The following is a 17,958-nucleotide window of genomic DNA, read 5'->3' as shown; positions in this document are numbered from 1 at the left end:
ATTTTTCAGGTATGGTACAGAGGCGTACTGAGTTCCTGCATGAAACGACCTAGTTATCTTTATATGCTTAATTGTGTTTCATTGTATCCATTAAAACCATATCCAATTGTACTACCCCAAAGTATGTGAAACTACCATCTCAACATCACAAAATACCACAATTACAATGGCCATTTTGAATATTTCGCTCCGAACATCTTTGGCAATTTCCGTATATTCAGAGTGGTATGACGCAACAATAGGAACGCTTCTGTAATCTGACCATATCAGCATTCATTCTGGAAATATACAAAAATTAGAAAGAGATGTGCTGTCGATTATTTGTAATCGTTATGTAAGACAAGAACATGTCTGTTTTTCGTTTTTATTCATTCTGAGTCGTAATTAAATAATTAAATAAAAAGTCTGCTAACAATTGAGTCCTAACAATTCCGCTCACAAAACCCTCTTAATAACCATCTAAAACCTGCCAATAATACTCTTTATACATATCGGAACCTGAATATTAATCAAATATTAGCGATATTATTATTATAGGCGCTAACACAGACAGACTATTTTTAGCGGCGCTTTGATAATACAGAGGTAACTAGCTTATGTTGCTGTACAGTAAGCCGGCAGGTGTCTTGCTTCTGCGACTGCTGCATCGCATCTCGGCTCGTCAAAGTTATTCTAGATTATAAATCATGCCTCTTATCTGAATATTAGGAAGTTTTAGCCATGAATCTAGAAGTTGTTAAGCTGTGACAATTAATTTCTACCCGGAGATGGAGGAAACAAAAACACGACAACCGAAGACGGTCTCTTTTCCTTTTAACCCTTTGTGTGTATCATGATTAATACTTCATCTAAACGGGAATATATGGACATCACATCAGTCGGCATCCCAGTGAGAGCAGACATTGTACAGTAAGTGATTGTTTTATTATGTTTGTAATTTGGATTTCTTGTTTAGCACTTAACAATAGTGCTACATGATGTTATGATGTTTCACTGAAGCTGGATCTGTATAGCACCCAGTGTCTAAAAAAAAGCTCACCCTCCTTATATTCAGGGTCAAAAATATAAGGTTCTGGATCACCATTTTTACCAAAGTAATCGTTGTTGGCTCTCACAAAGTCTGCATGATTTGCATTGTTGTTGTTGGGAAGGGGATCTGTGGTTCTCACATCTACATCACAGACAGGGGTGGGTAGTAACGCGCTACATTTACTCCGTTACATCTATTTGAGTAACTTTTGGGATAAATTGTACTTCTCAGAGTAGTTTTAATGCAACATACTTTTACTTTTACTTGAGTATATTTATAGAGAAGAAACGTTACTTTTACTCCGCTCCATTTATCTACATTCAGCTCGCTACTCGCTACTGATTTTTATCGATCTGTTAATGCACGCTTTGTTTGTTTTGGTTTGTCAGATAGACCTTCAAAGTAGGATCTATCGCATGCCTGCATTTCACCAATCAAATACAGTCACTGGTGATGTTTGACTCCGTTTCACCAATCAAATGCAGTCACTGGTGACGTTTGACTCCGTATCACCAATCAAACAGAGCCAGGCGGTCACATGATTAACAAGCTTAAGCTTACATGAACTCAACGTCAAATTTGAGGAAGCACATCGCCGTAAGTAACGTTAGTAGATATTTTGTCTGTCATCTTAGGCTGATGTTAGCTTCCCTGCAATGAATCACTGTCAAATGTACATCGTGTGGGGACATTTATTAACGCACTGCAGCACACACACACACACACAGTCGCACACACACACACACACACACACACACACGCATGCATAGAAACACCAATCAGTGTGTTCCCAGGTGTAGCCCACACCTATCAGTTAATGGTTTGCGTAAAGGCTAACTTGTTATTTTCCTTTTGTAATCTCTGACTACTGAGCGTATGGTGCTGTTAAGTTATTGCGGCTCAATTTGCCTTAATTTTTTTATGTTAATGTATTATTATTTAATATATATTATTGTTTTAGTTGCTTAAGAGATATTTCTGGCTCTGAATTTGCTCATTGCTATTTTTATGTTTTTGTGCATTATTTGTTGCCGTCATCATTAAACGAACAGGTTACTCATCAGTTACTCAGTACTTGAGTATTTTTTTCACAACATACTTTTTACTTTTACTCAAGTAAATATTTGGGTGACTACTCCTTACTTTTACTTGAGTAATAGATCTCTAAAGTAACAGTACTCTTACTTGAGTACAATTTCTGGCTACTCTACCCACCTCTGATCACAGATCACGTGACTGACTTGATCATTATCTTACAAAATGGCTCTGGAATCACCGTGAGATTGATACTATTTTGATCATATCTATTTACTCGCAAACTTTGTAAGTCTTTCGGTGTTAAAACAAATACATATGTTAATAGCTTCAATATAGAGGCAACTTGTTTTTCCACTATACTGGTACTTTAAGAGCTGCACTTGGACAATTAGTTGACAGCCCACAGCTTTTAGCTCTTGTCTAGCACTGTCTGACTTAACTCTCAATCAGTGGAGATTGGTGGTTGCTGATTCAAGGAGTGTGCATGACTGAAGCCTTTTAAAGAAGTCACATAGTTTTTTAATTAATATTAATATTGTAATTATTAGACTTATCATATTGTCTTGTTCTGCTTTAAAGAAATGAGAGCAAAAAGGTATTTCTGTCATTCTTTAAGGGAGGTTCAAAAGAGACAGTTGATGAGAGACATTTGCTACAGAAATTAATGAAGACAAAAAAACGTGAAATAATAAGTGCAATCAATTTTCCCGTGAGGTGGTAAATGTTAGTTGTTCTGCTAGCTTCACTGGTCAGAGAAATGGAGCCAACTCGCCCCGGCTTTGGACAGGAAGTGAGGCAAAGGTGTTGGCTGTCTAATAATGACAAGCCAGTGTGAATTCTTGAGCAAAATGACAGCATTTGTTTGTGATTCAGATTGTTAAGTAACATCAAAAAACAAAAAAATCTTGTTATTTAAAAATCAGATCGCATGAGATTTAGGGGTGGTCCAATACAGCATTGATGTTATATCAGCATATCGGATCACATCAGCTTGTATCTAAAATCTTCGACACAATCAGTCCTGCAACACGTTTACTTGTGCGGCAGTGGATAGCACACAAGGTTGGCCTTTTATTCTATTTTAGTCAAGTCATTTACAAAAGGTAAACATAGTCGCAGCTACACAACAGCTAAGCACACAATAGCACACAAGGTTGACACACGTAATAAGCATCCGTCATTGAACAATATTGCAGTGTAAAATAGTACATTTGTCAATATAAAAAGTATCAAGATAATTATAGTTGCATATTACTTACTGGGGGTGTAACGATAAATCGATAAATCAATATATCGATTTATATTCCAAAGATTCAACTACTTCAATCTGTGCTCGGCATGTTGGCCTTCCGGAAGATAGGTATCAATCCAACAGTGTTTTAAAAGGCAATATACTGATTATATTGATCCTTAAAAAATAATACACTGGATTTAAGATCGGCACACTTTATATGAAGAAGAGCACTTTTAATGATAAGGACGTTAAATGTTACTCAAGTCTATCTCTACGACGCCATCAGTCATCAAAACATGAATGGCATTGTGATATTGTCTTGTGCAAACGCTACAACAAGACAATATCACAATGCAACAACACAACAACTTTCAGCTATAGCACGATTGCAAAGACCAAGGACACAACACAATGATATAAAGCCGCAACACAACTTAAAGCCACACAGGACACGACGGACGGAGCAAGTTTCGTCGACGGACCAAGCGGCTGAGGCGGAAGGTTAAAAACGGTGTAATGAACATCAGTCTATTAGTATGATTGAAAAAGTAAAAAAAGTTATTTATGACTGAAAAAGTAGTCAGATTCTACTTACTTTTCCAACTTCGTTCTTTGCGCTGTTTTCAACTTTCTGCCTCAGCCATTGTGGTCCGTTGCCGAAACTTATCTGCTGTCACTTCTGTTGCGTCTTTAACTTGTCGTGTTTTGGCTTATACTTGTGTTGAGACGTTTGTGTTTGTTGTGGGTTTTGCAATCGTGCAATAGCTGAAAGTTGTTGTGTTGGGGCAAAAGTAGCTTTATGAATTAACTTATGAATTATTGTGGCATTAGGTGTCGCCAAAAATAATTAGCACTCCACTTTACTTTAAAGACAGCATAAGTCCATTGCGGAAGGTTAATAATAAATAGGTCTGTGATTCATACCTACCATTGTTCTCTGTTTGACTAATGTATCTTTATCACATTTTTTGTAACATTCTACACTACAAAATATTACAAGTAAAAAACGTGGGCTGATATCATACTAGATGAATATTGCTATTGGCCAAAACTCCAAGATCCATTATGGGTATTGTACCAGGAAGAGAAAAGTTGTATCGTGACACCACTTTTTATGTATTCACACTGTTTGTACTTTTATTTGTGTTTTAAAATTTTTTATTTGAGAATGTTATTTATTGGAGAATTACCTGAAAGGAGTTTGCAATTTCTTTTACATTTAATTTTGAGAAATCATAAAAACTGTTCACACAAAAGCAATGCAGCTTTGCATTTTGTTATTTTTCTGTATCCAAAATGAAGTGAAACTTAAAAACTGAGGTATGTACAGTACCAGCCTGACTGGTTTGTATTCTTCAGCTTTGAATTCAACCCAGCAGACAAGCATTGCTGCGATAAATGCCGACTAGACACTTTGCTGATGATGCTAAATGCTAATCCCTCATTGGTTATTCTCCTCTCTGCATGGCGGGACGCCTACCTTGGTCTTCATAAACTTGGAGTGGTTCTTGTAGACCTCCATTTGCTTGATCTCCTCCTCACGGTCCTCCGTGTTCAGCAAGCCGTTGGCCTTCAACATTTGGATCTCATCCTCCAGGTCTCGAATGTTGCGCTCCAGCGAGGCAATCTTGGTGTCCTGCATGCAAACAAGAGGAGACGCACGTCAGCCTACAGATCGCCATTGCTCACAAGTTGCTCGCAGAACACATGAGAAGTGAACTCGGGTCCAGAAAGACACAAAAAAGGAGGTAGATGATGACAAGGAAAGGCAACGAGGCTACTGCCGCTCAGAGGAATAATCACCATTTGGAACCCCAGAAGAGATCAGCCTGGACTGGAAAGAAACATGCAGTAGAAAAAGGCAGACGAGTATGATTTTGCTGCTTGCATCCAAGCAGCACCCGTGCAGTCTCAGAACTGTGACTGCGAGTGCAGCTTTCGCTACACTGCTTTTGAAATAAATAATACAATGTCTTTAGCATTAGCTATGCTCTGTTGCTCCTCTCACGCAACCTTCCTCCCTTTTTTTGTTTTTTTTTTGCTCCTTATGGCTTTGAACTTCTGAACTTCTTGGAAGGAGTCATTCATCATCATGAATCCTCAATGGAGCATCGGTGAGACCTTGTAACTGCACCTCGCATGAGCATCTATCAAGTGATATCGCATGCAGGAAAGACATAATACCTTCAAAAGAGGGAGGTGTTATCCCGTCCACATTTCATCGCGGGTGCATCCACTAAATGTTCTTCGTGTCGCTCTTCTGCTCGCATACTGGCCTCTCGCCGTCATAAACAACCACGCCTGTTTCCATGGCAGCGGCGGCAGGCAGGCTCTACACTGTGCACTCTCTCGACGAGGCAACGAGGAGGAGGAGGGAGGATTACAGGAGAGAGGAGCGATGCGGGGGTCTTCCTGCACACAGCACGAGGAGGCGGGACTTCCCCTAATCGAAAAGGATCCCGGAGCTCGCGCGCCACGTGACGACCGTCGGGGGAGGAGGAGGGCATCCGTCCGAGCGAAAGCGGGCCGTATCTGCTTAGCAATGATGTCATGATTTATTTTGAGGAAGTGATGTCAGGCCTCTGCAGTGAGGCTGCTGGTGTCTACTGAGATTTGCTGACTGGATTGGCCCAAATGTCTCCACAGTCAGACCGAGTCTTCAAATTAGAGAGGTGCATTTTGCTCTCCACCTGTTTAAATTTTTTCTATTTCATAGTTGATGCACACACAATGCATTTGTGGGTTCGTCTCTCTCATGGTGACATAATTTAACTGCCTTTGTGCATCCTTCTCAATTTTAGTCCCATTCAGCTGTGATAACCAAAACAACAATTACACATATTACAGCTTGCTCGTGATGATGATTGCATTTTATGATTGCACACTGCAATGAGCTGAAAATGAAAAGGTGTTAATGAATCTCCATGTTGACACAGCTGTCACACACACACACACACACACACACACACACACACACACACACACACACACACACACACACACACACATTGTGTGTCATTATTGATAGTGAAATCTGTCTGATGGTGTGTTGACTCAGCAGAGGATGACAATAACGGCACTTCTATGAAAACACACAACAGCGTGGGTCTATGTTTACACATGGACATAATATGAGGCATAGAAATGTCCATATATTCTAATTTACTATTTACAGTGCTTAACATATGTATTGGTCCACAGAATCATTTTAAATATTTTATTTAGTTTTATTTTCACTTATAAGCAATTTTTTTCAGTTTTTTTAAACCAATCAGATGTTTTTATTCATTTTATTAATCAATTTATTGGTTGATCTATGTAATTTTCTTTACCTACTTTTTACAGCAATTGGGGCAGCTTGAGCTGTTGTTTCAAAGGTGCTTCATAAAGAAATCTTGACTTGTCATGATTACGAGACTATATAATTTTATTTTATGAAAGAATATATATTATGTTATTTATATTGTGTGAATACATTTTTTTTTCATAAAAACTAAGAATGTTACGTGTTTGTCAAATATTGTAACAGTAAAAATAGATTTAATATTATACAATATAAAATAAATATATCGTCCTTCGCTGTTTTAATATTATTATTAATAATAATAATAATAATAATAATAATAATAATAATAATAATAATAATGATAATAATATATGTATGAATAGCTATGCTTAACATAGTAATAACAATAATAATAATAAATAGTATTATTAGTGTTATTACTAGTAGTTATACAAAATAATACATTTAACATATTATGGATTAAAAATAAATGTATTTTAGCATAAAAATACAATTTGGGAAAAAGTGCATCTATACACAGTACTGGTGCATTCACATTACAGAAATATGACCAATATTTCTTATATATTTTGGTAATCAGCCTACCACACATAGTACCCTAGTTTTTACCCTCCGAGATATTCAAAACACACAAATAAAATAATCCCCCACAAGAATTTAGTAGGACTGTGTCCAAGATGCAATGAACTGAACATTAATCGTTACAAAAAATAAATACATCTATCCATCCATCCATTTACTACCGCTTGTCCCTCTTGCCATTAAATGAAAACTAGAGCTGTCAAATTTAACGTGTTAACACATGTGGTTAATCACAAAAAAATATTGCATTAATCATGTATCAATGCAGATTAATCACGCAATTTATTTTGAAATACTTATTTACGGTTACATGGATGGCGGTGTGGGTTGTGATAGTATCAGGCACCATAATCAGCAATGCAAATGCTAATTCAAAGATGAGTGACTCCGACAAGTGGCAAATTTCGCTTAAAAAACACCCCAACACACACATTAGAGAGGAATAAATAATAACTTAATAATGTGATTTTAGCTAAACAAAACATTTTTGAAATGTTCCTGTACAACACAATAAAATTGCATTTGTGTCTTTTTGACATCACTAATAAAAACATTCATCCGGTCAGTGTTTTGCAACATTTATTAAGCCATATTTGAAATGATAAAAACATCTCATAGCACACCATCAAACCTGCTATGACTTATTTTGTTGTATGACAGTTGGATTCGAAGGTTAATTATGGACACTCTGCCATCTAGTGGAACAGCATGTCATTGTTCTGTATGTCACAAAATGCATAGGTGGCATAAATATATGAGCAAATATATATTGTTTGTAGTAAATAAATCAAAATTGTCTTTTAATGTGTCTTGTTTCCAAAGTCTAAAGCAGGCCTCCAAAGGAGGTACATCTCTGAGTGATGCTAAATCCTCATCATGTGTGAGAAAATAATGCATTCCTTGTTTATTATTATTAACTGAAGTCACATGTGATCACTATGAATGTGTACATTCTGTAATAAAAATATGTCTTACTTTCATTTCAATGATGGTTTGCAGGGCCTTTGTTTTGCTGGGATCCTGATGCAGTTGATTTCTTCGGTGTAACTCCTAATTAGAGAAGTAAAGATGCAAAAACAAAATGCTGTAAATGTCCACATTTGACAGAACAGAACCAGTAATATTTGATGCAGCAAAATAATTTTTAACTAAAAATGCTTGGTTGTAAACAACCACAATGTATCACACTGGACAGCCTCCAATATGCATTGTTTCATTCAATGATCTATTTATTTTGGGTTAGTGGTTTCTGGGTTATGGTTAGGGTTGAGGATAGTGTTGGGGTCATGTTAAGGTTTAGGACAAGACATTATGGGTTATGGTTAGGGGTTAGCATATTAGATTATGGGTTTTGGTTAGGGTTTAGCAGAGGTGGGACCAAGTCATTGTTTTGCAAGTCACAAGTAAGTCTCAAGTCTTTGCCCTCAAGTCCGAGTCAAGTCCCGAGTCAAGACAGGCAAGCCCCGAGTCAAGTCCAAAGTCAACACTGGAAAGTCTCAAGTCAAGTCCTAAGTCCTGCATTTTGAGTTTCGAGTCCTTTCAAGTCCTTTTAACCACAGACTAATATATTAACACAGATTGTGTAGGCTTTTCAAACGCTGTATTTATTTATTAAAACAAGTGCATTTTAAATTGCAGGAAAGAAAATTGTGCTGACATTGCACTTTATAATAGCACTATTAACCAGTCATTTTAAACATTAACTCATTCCTTTACAGAACAAACACATTGAAAAATAAAGTGCAAATGTACTTATTTGTACAAAAGTGTTAACATTGAAAAAACATGACATATACGTGAACATAACAAAAAAGTTGTACTTTTTATATGTCAGGGCCCTATGCTCAGGCGCCCTAGGCAAGATTTTAGGTGGCGCCCCCCCACATCGGCAGTGAAGTGTATATACTCACAAGAACCCGAATAGCTTTGTCTTTGACCTTTTTTTTTTACATACAACTATACCTAATATATAAAGGGGTGGAAAAGTGACGATTACCTGCAGGGCAAACATTAGCTAACCAGAAGGCAATAACAATGTATACAAAAAACACCTGCTTAAAAGATCTAATACAAACATTTATATGCACGTACAACACTTAGAACTTTTAGCATATCAGTATGTGGAATTAAATTATGGAATGGATTAAGTAAAGAAGTTAAAAATTGTACTGATATGATCCAGTTTAAGAGGTTGTTCAAAATAATAGTGCTTACAGAGTACGAAGAAGAAGAATTATGAGAAATACTTTCAACCTTATTGAAAATAAGATATTCTTCATCTCAGTATGTTAATAATGACTGAATTAATTAATTAATTACATATTACAAAACTGTTGTATACTAATTCATAGATGTTATTTTATTATATAAAAAGGTCAGTAAATGATTCTATATATTTGTAAACGCTTTGAAGTGGGAAAGGGGTAGGATTAAATAAGCTTTGCTTCTTCCTACTCCTTTTCGGGCATGATGTAAAATGAAATGATATGAAATTGTGTGATGTATTATGATGTAAGTGTGTTCATGTTCCAAATAAACTAAAGAAAGAAAGAAATGTCCCTGAGGAATGTAAGGTAGGAGTACTGTAATTACCTAACGTTACATTATTATTTTCCATAACAATTTAGCCCCCTCCACAATATTAACCCGACGTTAAAACAGAACTAGCTATTTATTGATTAGCAATTGCCGAATCATGTAACATTAGCTTAATGCTAAAAAGCCAGGTTACTATCACATTCTGTAACAGACAAATAATTTCATGTAGGCTAACGTTACCTACTTGCTACCTCTGTCTTTTCTCGTTTCTCCTCCTCTTCTTTTCTCTTTTTTCTTCCCTGGGCACCTGACAGTTTTGGCCGTTTTGACATCTTGTGTTGATTTTTTGATGTGGTGACGTCCAAAAAGAGTCATGATACGGGAAGGGAGGGGGCGCACCGTGCGGGGGGAGGAGGGGGGGGGCGTAATGTTGTAACAAATAATATTTCTATTAAATAGGCTTTACTTTGCATTTTAATTAACGTGGGATTATTTTTTGTATTTAGAAATAATAGTACCAACTTTTTTTCTCTCCAACATTTGTGGCACTGGAGTGGCGCCCCCTGATGGACGGCGCCCTTAGCATTTGCCTATACGGCCTATGCCACGGGCCGGCCCTGCCTATGCTGCATTGCATTTGCAAAAGACCAAATTAGCCAAGAGTCTGTCAGTCATTTGTGCACGATGGGGGCGTAGTATGATGACACCATGGCTGAAAACTCGCTCCACTGGAGCACTGGAGGCAGGCACTGCCAAGACTCTCATGGCCACTCGGAACAGTGAAGGAAGAGTCTTCATGTTCAATGCCCAGAACAAAAGGGGGGAGAGAGTTGTTTTGGGTTGGTGCACTACTTGTAAGTGTATCTTGTGTTTTTTATGTTGATTTAATTAAAAAAACAAACAAAAAAAAATTATTTCTTGTGCGGCCCGATACCAATCGATCCACGGACCAGTACCGGGCCGCGGCCCGGTGGTTGGGGACCACTGAGGTAAACAACCAACAGTATGTCAGAAAGCTAGCTAAAACGGTACACATATTCATAATATAGTATACATTTTAACTGACCTTTATTTTACTATTTTTGTCTTTTTTTAGGTGGCTAAAATACGCGGTGCTGCTGACCGCCGTCTAACGTTACGTGTGATATGTTGACTAACGTAACCCTGCTTAAAAAAAATCACTGAACAAAAAGTATGAATAAGGTAGTGAACTGCAACAGATTCCCGTGTTTGCAATAACGTTATAACGTTAGCAGTGAGTTTACAGCCTCACTGATTTAACTACACAGCAAATAAAAGTCACGTTACTTAGCCAATAAACGTTATCTTACATTCAAAACTTACCGTTCTTTGTGCAACTTCAAATGCCGGACGAAGTTGGAAGTTGTTGCCTCTCCATCAGTAATTTTCGAACCGCATGTGTTGCATACTGCAAACCGTTTTGTGTTGACCACCTCGTAATTTTTATACCCAAACGAAATTATTTTAGGTATCATTTTTTGTTCACTGGCGTGTGGTTTGGACATGTCTTCTTCGTTGGTTGTCCTGCAATTTGATTGGATGAATGCTGTGTGATGAAAACAAAGTAGATCTAATTTGATTGGCTGTTGTACTGAGACCACACCAGCTGACATACGCAACGCTTATAGACAAGTACACAATGAAAAATACAGAGCGCTCCCGAATAACTTTTTCATCTTTGGGTTTTGGGGAAAGTAGCAAGTCATGTCAAGTCATGTCAATTCAAAAGGCTCAAGTCCAAGTGAAGTCACAAGTCATTGATGTTAAAGTCTAAGTCGAGTTGCAAGTCTTTTTACATTTTGTCAAGTCGAGTCTAAAGTCATCAAATTCATGACTCGAGTCTGACTCGAGTCCAAGTCATGTGACTCGAGTCCACACCTCTGGGGTTTAGGATATGATATTATGGGTTATGGTTAGGGTTTAGGACAGAGGTGTCAAACATACTGCCCGTGGGCAGGATCAGGTCCGTGAACAGGTTTTATGCGGCCCGCGAGATGAGTTTGCTAAGTATAAAATTGAGCTGAAATTGTTTAATGAAAGAAACTGCTGATCTAAATATGTCCACTGGGTGTCGCAATTACAATTCTGTTGGGCAAGCAAATGCTTGATACCGGGGCCAAGCAAGAGGTATGCAGTAAAGTGCATATAACTATGGTAACGCGTGGCTGTGGCTCCTCCCCTCGAACAAATGAAACGCAAAACCTGCAGTTTTAGGTCTTCTGCTTCGTACACATTGTTCTTTGGCATCCTCATTGCCTCTAAATGTCTCTGTCAAAAAATAGAAAAGTAAGTGTAACTCAACCATCTTCAACAGTTTTGTGTGTGTAGTTTGTTGAGTTAGCACAGGATAAACACCCTGGACATGACAAATGAGGTATTTGACATCTAGAAGTTTGTTATTTATTTTGTTCAATCCCAGATAGGCTGTGACCTAAATTTGTTCTGTTTTTCAAACCGCACACATTTCTTTCCCTCAGAATTTGAAGTGTTTTGTTCAAAGGATTATTTGTGATTTGTACATTTTCAGAATGTGCTTGTTCTATTTTTGGCCAAAGTAAAACAAAGAAAACAATCTGAATGTGTCTTTATTTTATAATTATCATGCCGTGATTTTACCAGTCCGGCCCAACTGGGAATAGATTTTCCTCCATTTGGCCCCTGAGCTAAAATGAGTTTGACACCTATGGTTAAGGTTTAGGATAAGAGAATAGGGGTTATGATTATGGTTTAGGATAAGGGGTTAAGGTTTAGGATAAGAAATTGGGGTTGTGTTTTGGTTTAAAAATATGGGATCAGTTAATATGGTTAGGGTCAGGATAAAGGGTTAGGGTTAGCTGTTAGGCCAATACTGCGTTCTAAAGTCTGGTTATTAACACACAAAATGTGAACAAGACTCTTTTGTTCACTCTTTGATAACCCAATAACCACAGTAGTAGCATACCTCTCGTAGATGAATGTTTTCCTTCTCTTTCTGGTCTAGAATGACCTCCAGGTGTCCAAGCTGGGCCTCAGCCTCAGCGATGCGCCTGTTCCTCTCCTGCTCCTCCTCTTCAGACACCCTGCCGGGCCCCGACGGCAGCCCTTTACTCTGCAGCATCTCCAGCAGCTTTTTAATGGACTCGTCTCTGGCTCCCAGGGTCTGCTTCTGGGTCTCGATCCTCAGCTCCATCTCCTCCAGGGTTTTCCTCAACAAGAACAGCTCCTTGGCCTGCCGATCGTGCTCGGCCTGCAACCGCCGGAAGTTCTCTTCGGTAAGCTCGATGGTGGTGAAGTGGTCGGCGACTAAGCGGTTGCCGCTCTCCTGTTGCAGCAGGTGGTTGAGGTCTCGTTGCGTGCGAAGCTCGTCTTGCAGAGCCTGGATGGTCATCTGGAGATGCTGAAGAGGTTCAGACACACACACGCACACACACACGCACATGCACACGCACACGCACACACACAGGCTCACGTGTTGGAAATAAGTACACAAAGAGTACAAAGTGTTTGTACGGGGGTAGCATAACAAACGTGGATGACTCCTGAAATGTTGTCACACACGGTGGAGAACGCTTTGGTGTGGGAGAAGGCGCAAATCTTACCTTCCTTACAGACTAATACTGCAATCAAACAACATTTTACCCCTTGATTTGGGTCTTGTCTTTTCAGGGTTTGGGTGTTTGTGGTGCCACAAAGGGAAGACACATTCGCAGTGAAAGAATTAACTAATCGACAGGCTCACAGCAGCAGGGTTATTTAACTACTGGCCAAAACATGCGAGTTGTGTTTAAAACATTGTCGCAGTGAATTCCATCAAATACCAGAATGTCCTTGTCATATAAAGAATTCTGAGATCTCAGCTCTCAGCAGAGCTCTCATGTAACTTAGAAGATCTTTGACAAGCATCTTTAAGAACAGGACAACACTTCTGTCACAAATACAGGATCTTTGACTAGCAGTTTGACATTATATCATTAAAACAAAACAGCTGAGTTCTCCTGTCAAATAGAGGATCTTTAACTCGTGTTTTTAATAGGTCTTTAAAAACAGCAGAATGCTCTTGTCGTATAAAAAATTTGTGATTTGTTTTTTTAGTTGAGTTTTTTATTAGGTCCCTAAAACGATCAAAGGGCTCATGTCATAAATAGAGGATCAGTGACTTGTACTTTTCAAGTAAATTATGTTTTTAAAAACAAAAATAAGCTCCTGTCATACAGACTATTTGTTGCAGTAGATTATTTAAAACAGCAGAGTGCTCCTGTCACATTGATGATCTCCAACAGGTGTTTTTTTGAGAGATCTTTAAAACAGCAGAGTGTTTTTGTCATATAAATGATCTTTGACTAAATATTTTACAATATATCCTTAAAACAGCAGAGTGCTCTTGTCATACAGATGATCTTGGACTAATGTTTTTTTTGCAGTTTAGTAGGGCCTTAAAATAGCTGGGTGCTCCTGTCATATAGATGATCACCAACTATGTTTTTGCAGTAGGTCATTAAAAACAGGAGAGTGCTTCTGATATATAAATTATTTTTCAGTAGATCCGTAATATAATATTTAATAGAGCAGAATGCTCCTTTCCTATCGAAAATATTTGACTAGTGTTTTTTTCAATAGATCCTTAAAACAGCATGTCAAAGAGATGATCCTTGACTAGTGTTTTTGCAGTATATCCTTAAAAAAAGCAAAGGGAACCTGTATCATAGAAGATCTTTGACAAGCATCTTTAAGAACAGGACAACACTTCTGTCACAAATACAGGATCTTTGACTAGCAGTTTGACATTATATCATTAAAACAAAACAGCTGAGTTCTCCTGTCAAATAGAGGATCTTTAACTCCCGTTTTTTTAATAGGTCCTTAAAAACAGCAGAATGGTCCTGTCGTATAAAGGATTTGTGATTTGTTTTTTTAAATAAAGTATGTTTTTAAAAACAAAAAGATGCTCCTTTCATATAGACTATTTGACAATGTTTTGCTGTAGATTCTTTAAAACAGCAGAGTTTTCCTGTGACATTGATGATCTCCGACAGGTGTTTTTTTTGGTAGAACTTTAAAACAGCAGAGTGTTTCTGTCATATAAATGATCTTTGACTAAATATTTTACAACAGATCCTTAAAACAGCAGAGTGCTCTTGTCATACAGATAATCTTTGACTAATGTTTTTATGCAGTTTAGTAGGGCCTTAAAAAAAGCTGAGTCCTCCCGTCATATAGATGATATCCGACTAGTGTTTTTACAGTGGGTCCTTAAAAACATCAGAGTGCTACTGCCATAAAAATTATATTTGACTAATGTTTTTGCAGTAGGTCATTAAATACAGGAGGGTGCTTCTCATATAAATGATTTTTGAGTAGATGATCCTTGACTAGTGTTTTTGCAGTATATCCTTAAAAAAGCAGAGGGAACCTGACATATATGGGATCTTTGACAATAGTGTTTTTGTTTCTAGTATACAGTAGGTCTTTAAGGGTGCTCCTGCCAAATATAGGATCTTTGACTATTGTGTTTTTGCAGTAGATCTGTTAGAAAAGTGAGGCATTCTTGTCTTTGACTAGTGTAAATATAGTACCTGTTTTAATTGAAGACTTTATTCATGACTACATTAGCAGTTTGGTTAGGTAAACATTTTAAACTATAACATTATAGACACAATATTTAAGAGAAAAGTCGGCTTCTAGTCTATAGATTTGTGAAAATGAGTCCGCCAGAACACCTAAGTTGGATAGCCCTGCTGCATAGAAACCATTTTAGGGGCAACTTGGTGGCCATCAAATGACTCATTCCTTGTCGGGGTTACAGCATCTAAAGGAGAAGAGGTGCATAGGGATCGCCAGGTTTCTGCAATTACACATCACACTGACGGTGACTCTATGTTGTGCACGCCACACTCGGTGCAAACATAGCGACAAACCTTTGTTCTCCTGGCATCCAACAGCTGCAGAGCATGGGCAGATTGAACAGAAAAAACAAAAAACAAATGTATGGTAAAACAGTGTCAGTGTCAGAGCATGACGCAACAGAGGCGGATGAGCAACAGAAAGCCAACAAATTAATTTGAAAAAGAAGCCACTCGACTTGTTTATCCACATTGTTCTTCACATGAGACAAAGTATGACTTTATGGACCTTTCTGGGAAGAGATAAAGAGAAAATAGCTTCTTTTGTCCAAAAATTACTGTGGGAAATACCAATATTTCATTCATATAAGTATTATTTAAAAAATATATGGTAATATTTTTTGGTGGCGTGGTTTTATTATAAACATGTTCAATATTTGCAAGGCAAAACCCACTATATCAACAAAAAAAAGGAAAAAAGTTTATCGGTAAAGGTGATATTGGCTCTCTTTTTACTCGATACCAAATCTGTAGCATCCGCCACCTCTAAAAAAAGGCTGCATGTGAGACCACAAGAGGGCAGTGTTGCTTCTGACAAACTGCTGGTCACAATTCATGGTGTGAGTCAGTAACAGAACGCATTCACCTCTCTCATGTTCTCCATTTTCACACACAATATGGTGTCAAGGCACAAGGAAGAATAAGAACACCTCACACTCCACAATGAGCAGAAAAATCAAATACATTCCAATGAGTTATGAGTTTTAATCGAATAATCAGTATTCTATTTTAGCCATTGTCTGTCTCGTAGCTCGTCTTCCCTCCCACATTAAATGGGTGCTGGCCTGATCGATACCCTTTCGTCTTTGAGCTAAAGTGCATGCAGTAGCAGTCAATGAAGCCATTTGCATGATTGCCCTGTGGTTCAAGACCCGCCCATAAATAACACTTCCTGTGAGTCACTTGTGACTCGTATGATGTCGTGGTCACCTCTCTTTCGAGAAAAAGACTCCATCTTCTTGTCTTTGCGCTGCATCTCAAACAAACAAGCTGTGTCCCCCTTTTAATGATAACAATAGCGGCGACATGGCGAGACGGCCATGGTTGCTCGATGCGGTTGCTAAGGGCCACAACCACTGGGGAGTGTCAAGTGAAATTAGATGTGCACTGTTTATATTTTGTGTAATAACTAGACTTTTGAAAACTTGGAGGGTTCAATTTGATTATGGATTTAAAGGATTTAGAAAATCAAACCCTAGTAACATTAAAGACTGAGATGGAGACACAAAGTCATTCTGGTTTCTGGCAATAAAAAGCAACACTTTGTCCTTTACGCGTAATTCACTGGGAAGACCAAGTGTTCCCAAACAGGAACGCTTAACGGCGGTTTTTCAAACTCTGGCTTCTCCTTACCACTTTTGCCAGCACTAACTCCTGCTAACCATAGTCTGGACTGTACTGTTTGCTTACAGAATAGATGCATGCAACGTGAATATATATACATACATATATACATATATATATATATATATATATATATATACATACATATATACATACATATATACATACATATATATATATATAAATATATATACATACATATATACATATATATATATAAATATATATATACATACATATATAAATATATATATATATATATATAAATATATATATATATATAAATATATATATATATATATATATATATATATATATATATATATATATATATATATATATATATATATATATATATATATATATATATAAGTTAACGCGAGGTAGCTTAAATGCTAACATGAAAACAAGAGAACTTAACGTCTTTCTTCATTAAAAAAATTACATACTTCAATCTAAACTTATATAAACACTTTACTGTCTGAGGAACTAAGATATTCAATCGTGCACTTTGAACCTATTGGCTGTGCTTTCTTAGACAGAGAGATTAATCGATACTCAAAACAAAATGACAACAGGAAGTTAAATTTTAATGACGTCACATAAACTGGGCGTTATGCACCCAACATGCGTTTTTTTTCATTATCATTAAAAAAAAAACACACAAAAAAGATGTACAAATAAAACTGAATAAGTTTATAATATTCAAACACTCAAATAACAAATGGCTTTTAAATAGCAAGATGAACAATATTTTCATATAACATATTTCTTCTGCCAACGAAGTATATTGTGTGGCTATTTATTTATTGTATTTAAAAAAATATATAAAACCAATACAACTAGGGTTTCCCCTACATGTAATTGATCGTGGCGCAGCGTCACTGTAAGGTAAAAATCCACCACGCCTTAAAAATTAGCCCCTTTTACGTGAAAACAAATTGAAGTAATACTTTGTATAAATGGACATATAGTCTATTATTTA

General features: G+C 37.2%; 1 protein-coding gene across 5 annotated transcripts in view; it reads right to left on the bottom strand.

The window, feature by feature from the left end:
• Window positions 1–17,958, bottom strand: part of erc2 (ELKS/RAB6-interacting/CAST family member 2) — an 87,065-nt gene that overhangs the window by 38,895 nt on the left and 30,212 nt on the right. For 3 of the 5 annotated variants that reach the window (XM_061932553.2, XM_061932557.2, XM_061932555.2), the window contains exons 3-6: window positions 15,645–15,668; window positions 12,692–13,126; window positions 8,167–8,241; window positions 4,783–4,938 (exon numbers count right to left, since the gene is read on the bottom strand). In XM_061932553.2, coding sequence (XP_061788537.2) covers window positions 4,783–4,938; window positions 8,167–8,241; window positions 12,692–13,126; window positions 15,645–15,668 — 690 coding nt within the window. The remainder of the gene's footprint in view (window positions 1–4,782; window positions 4,939–8,166; window positions 8,242–12,691; window positions 13,127–15,644; window positions 15,669–17,958) is intronic. The other 2 variants (XM_061932554.2, XM_061932556.2) reach the window with 1 other exon arrangement.

This window comes from Nerophis lumbriciformis, linkage group LG38, assembly GCF_033978685.3.
Source record: "Nerophis lumbriciformis linkage group LG38, RoL_Nlum_v2.1, whole genome shotgun sequence".
Lineage (NCBI taxonomy): Eukaryota > Metazoa > Chordata > Actinopteri > Syngnathiformes > Syngnathidae > Nerophis > Nerophis lumbriciformis.
This window is presented reverse-complemented; position numbering and strand designations above follow the sequence as displayed.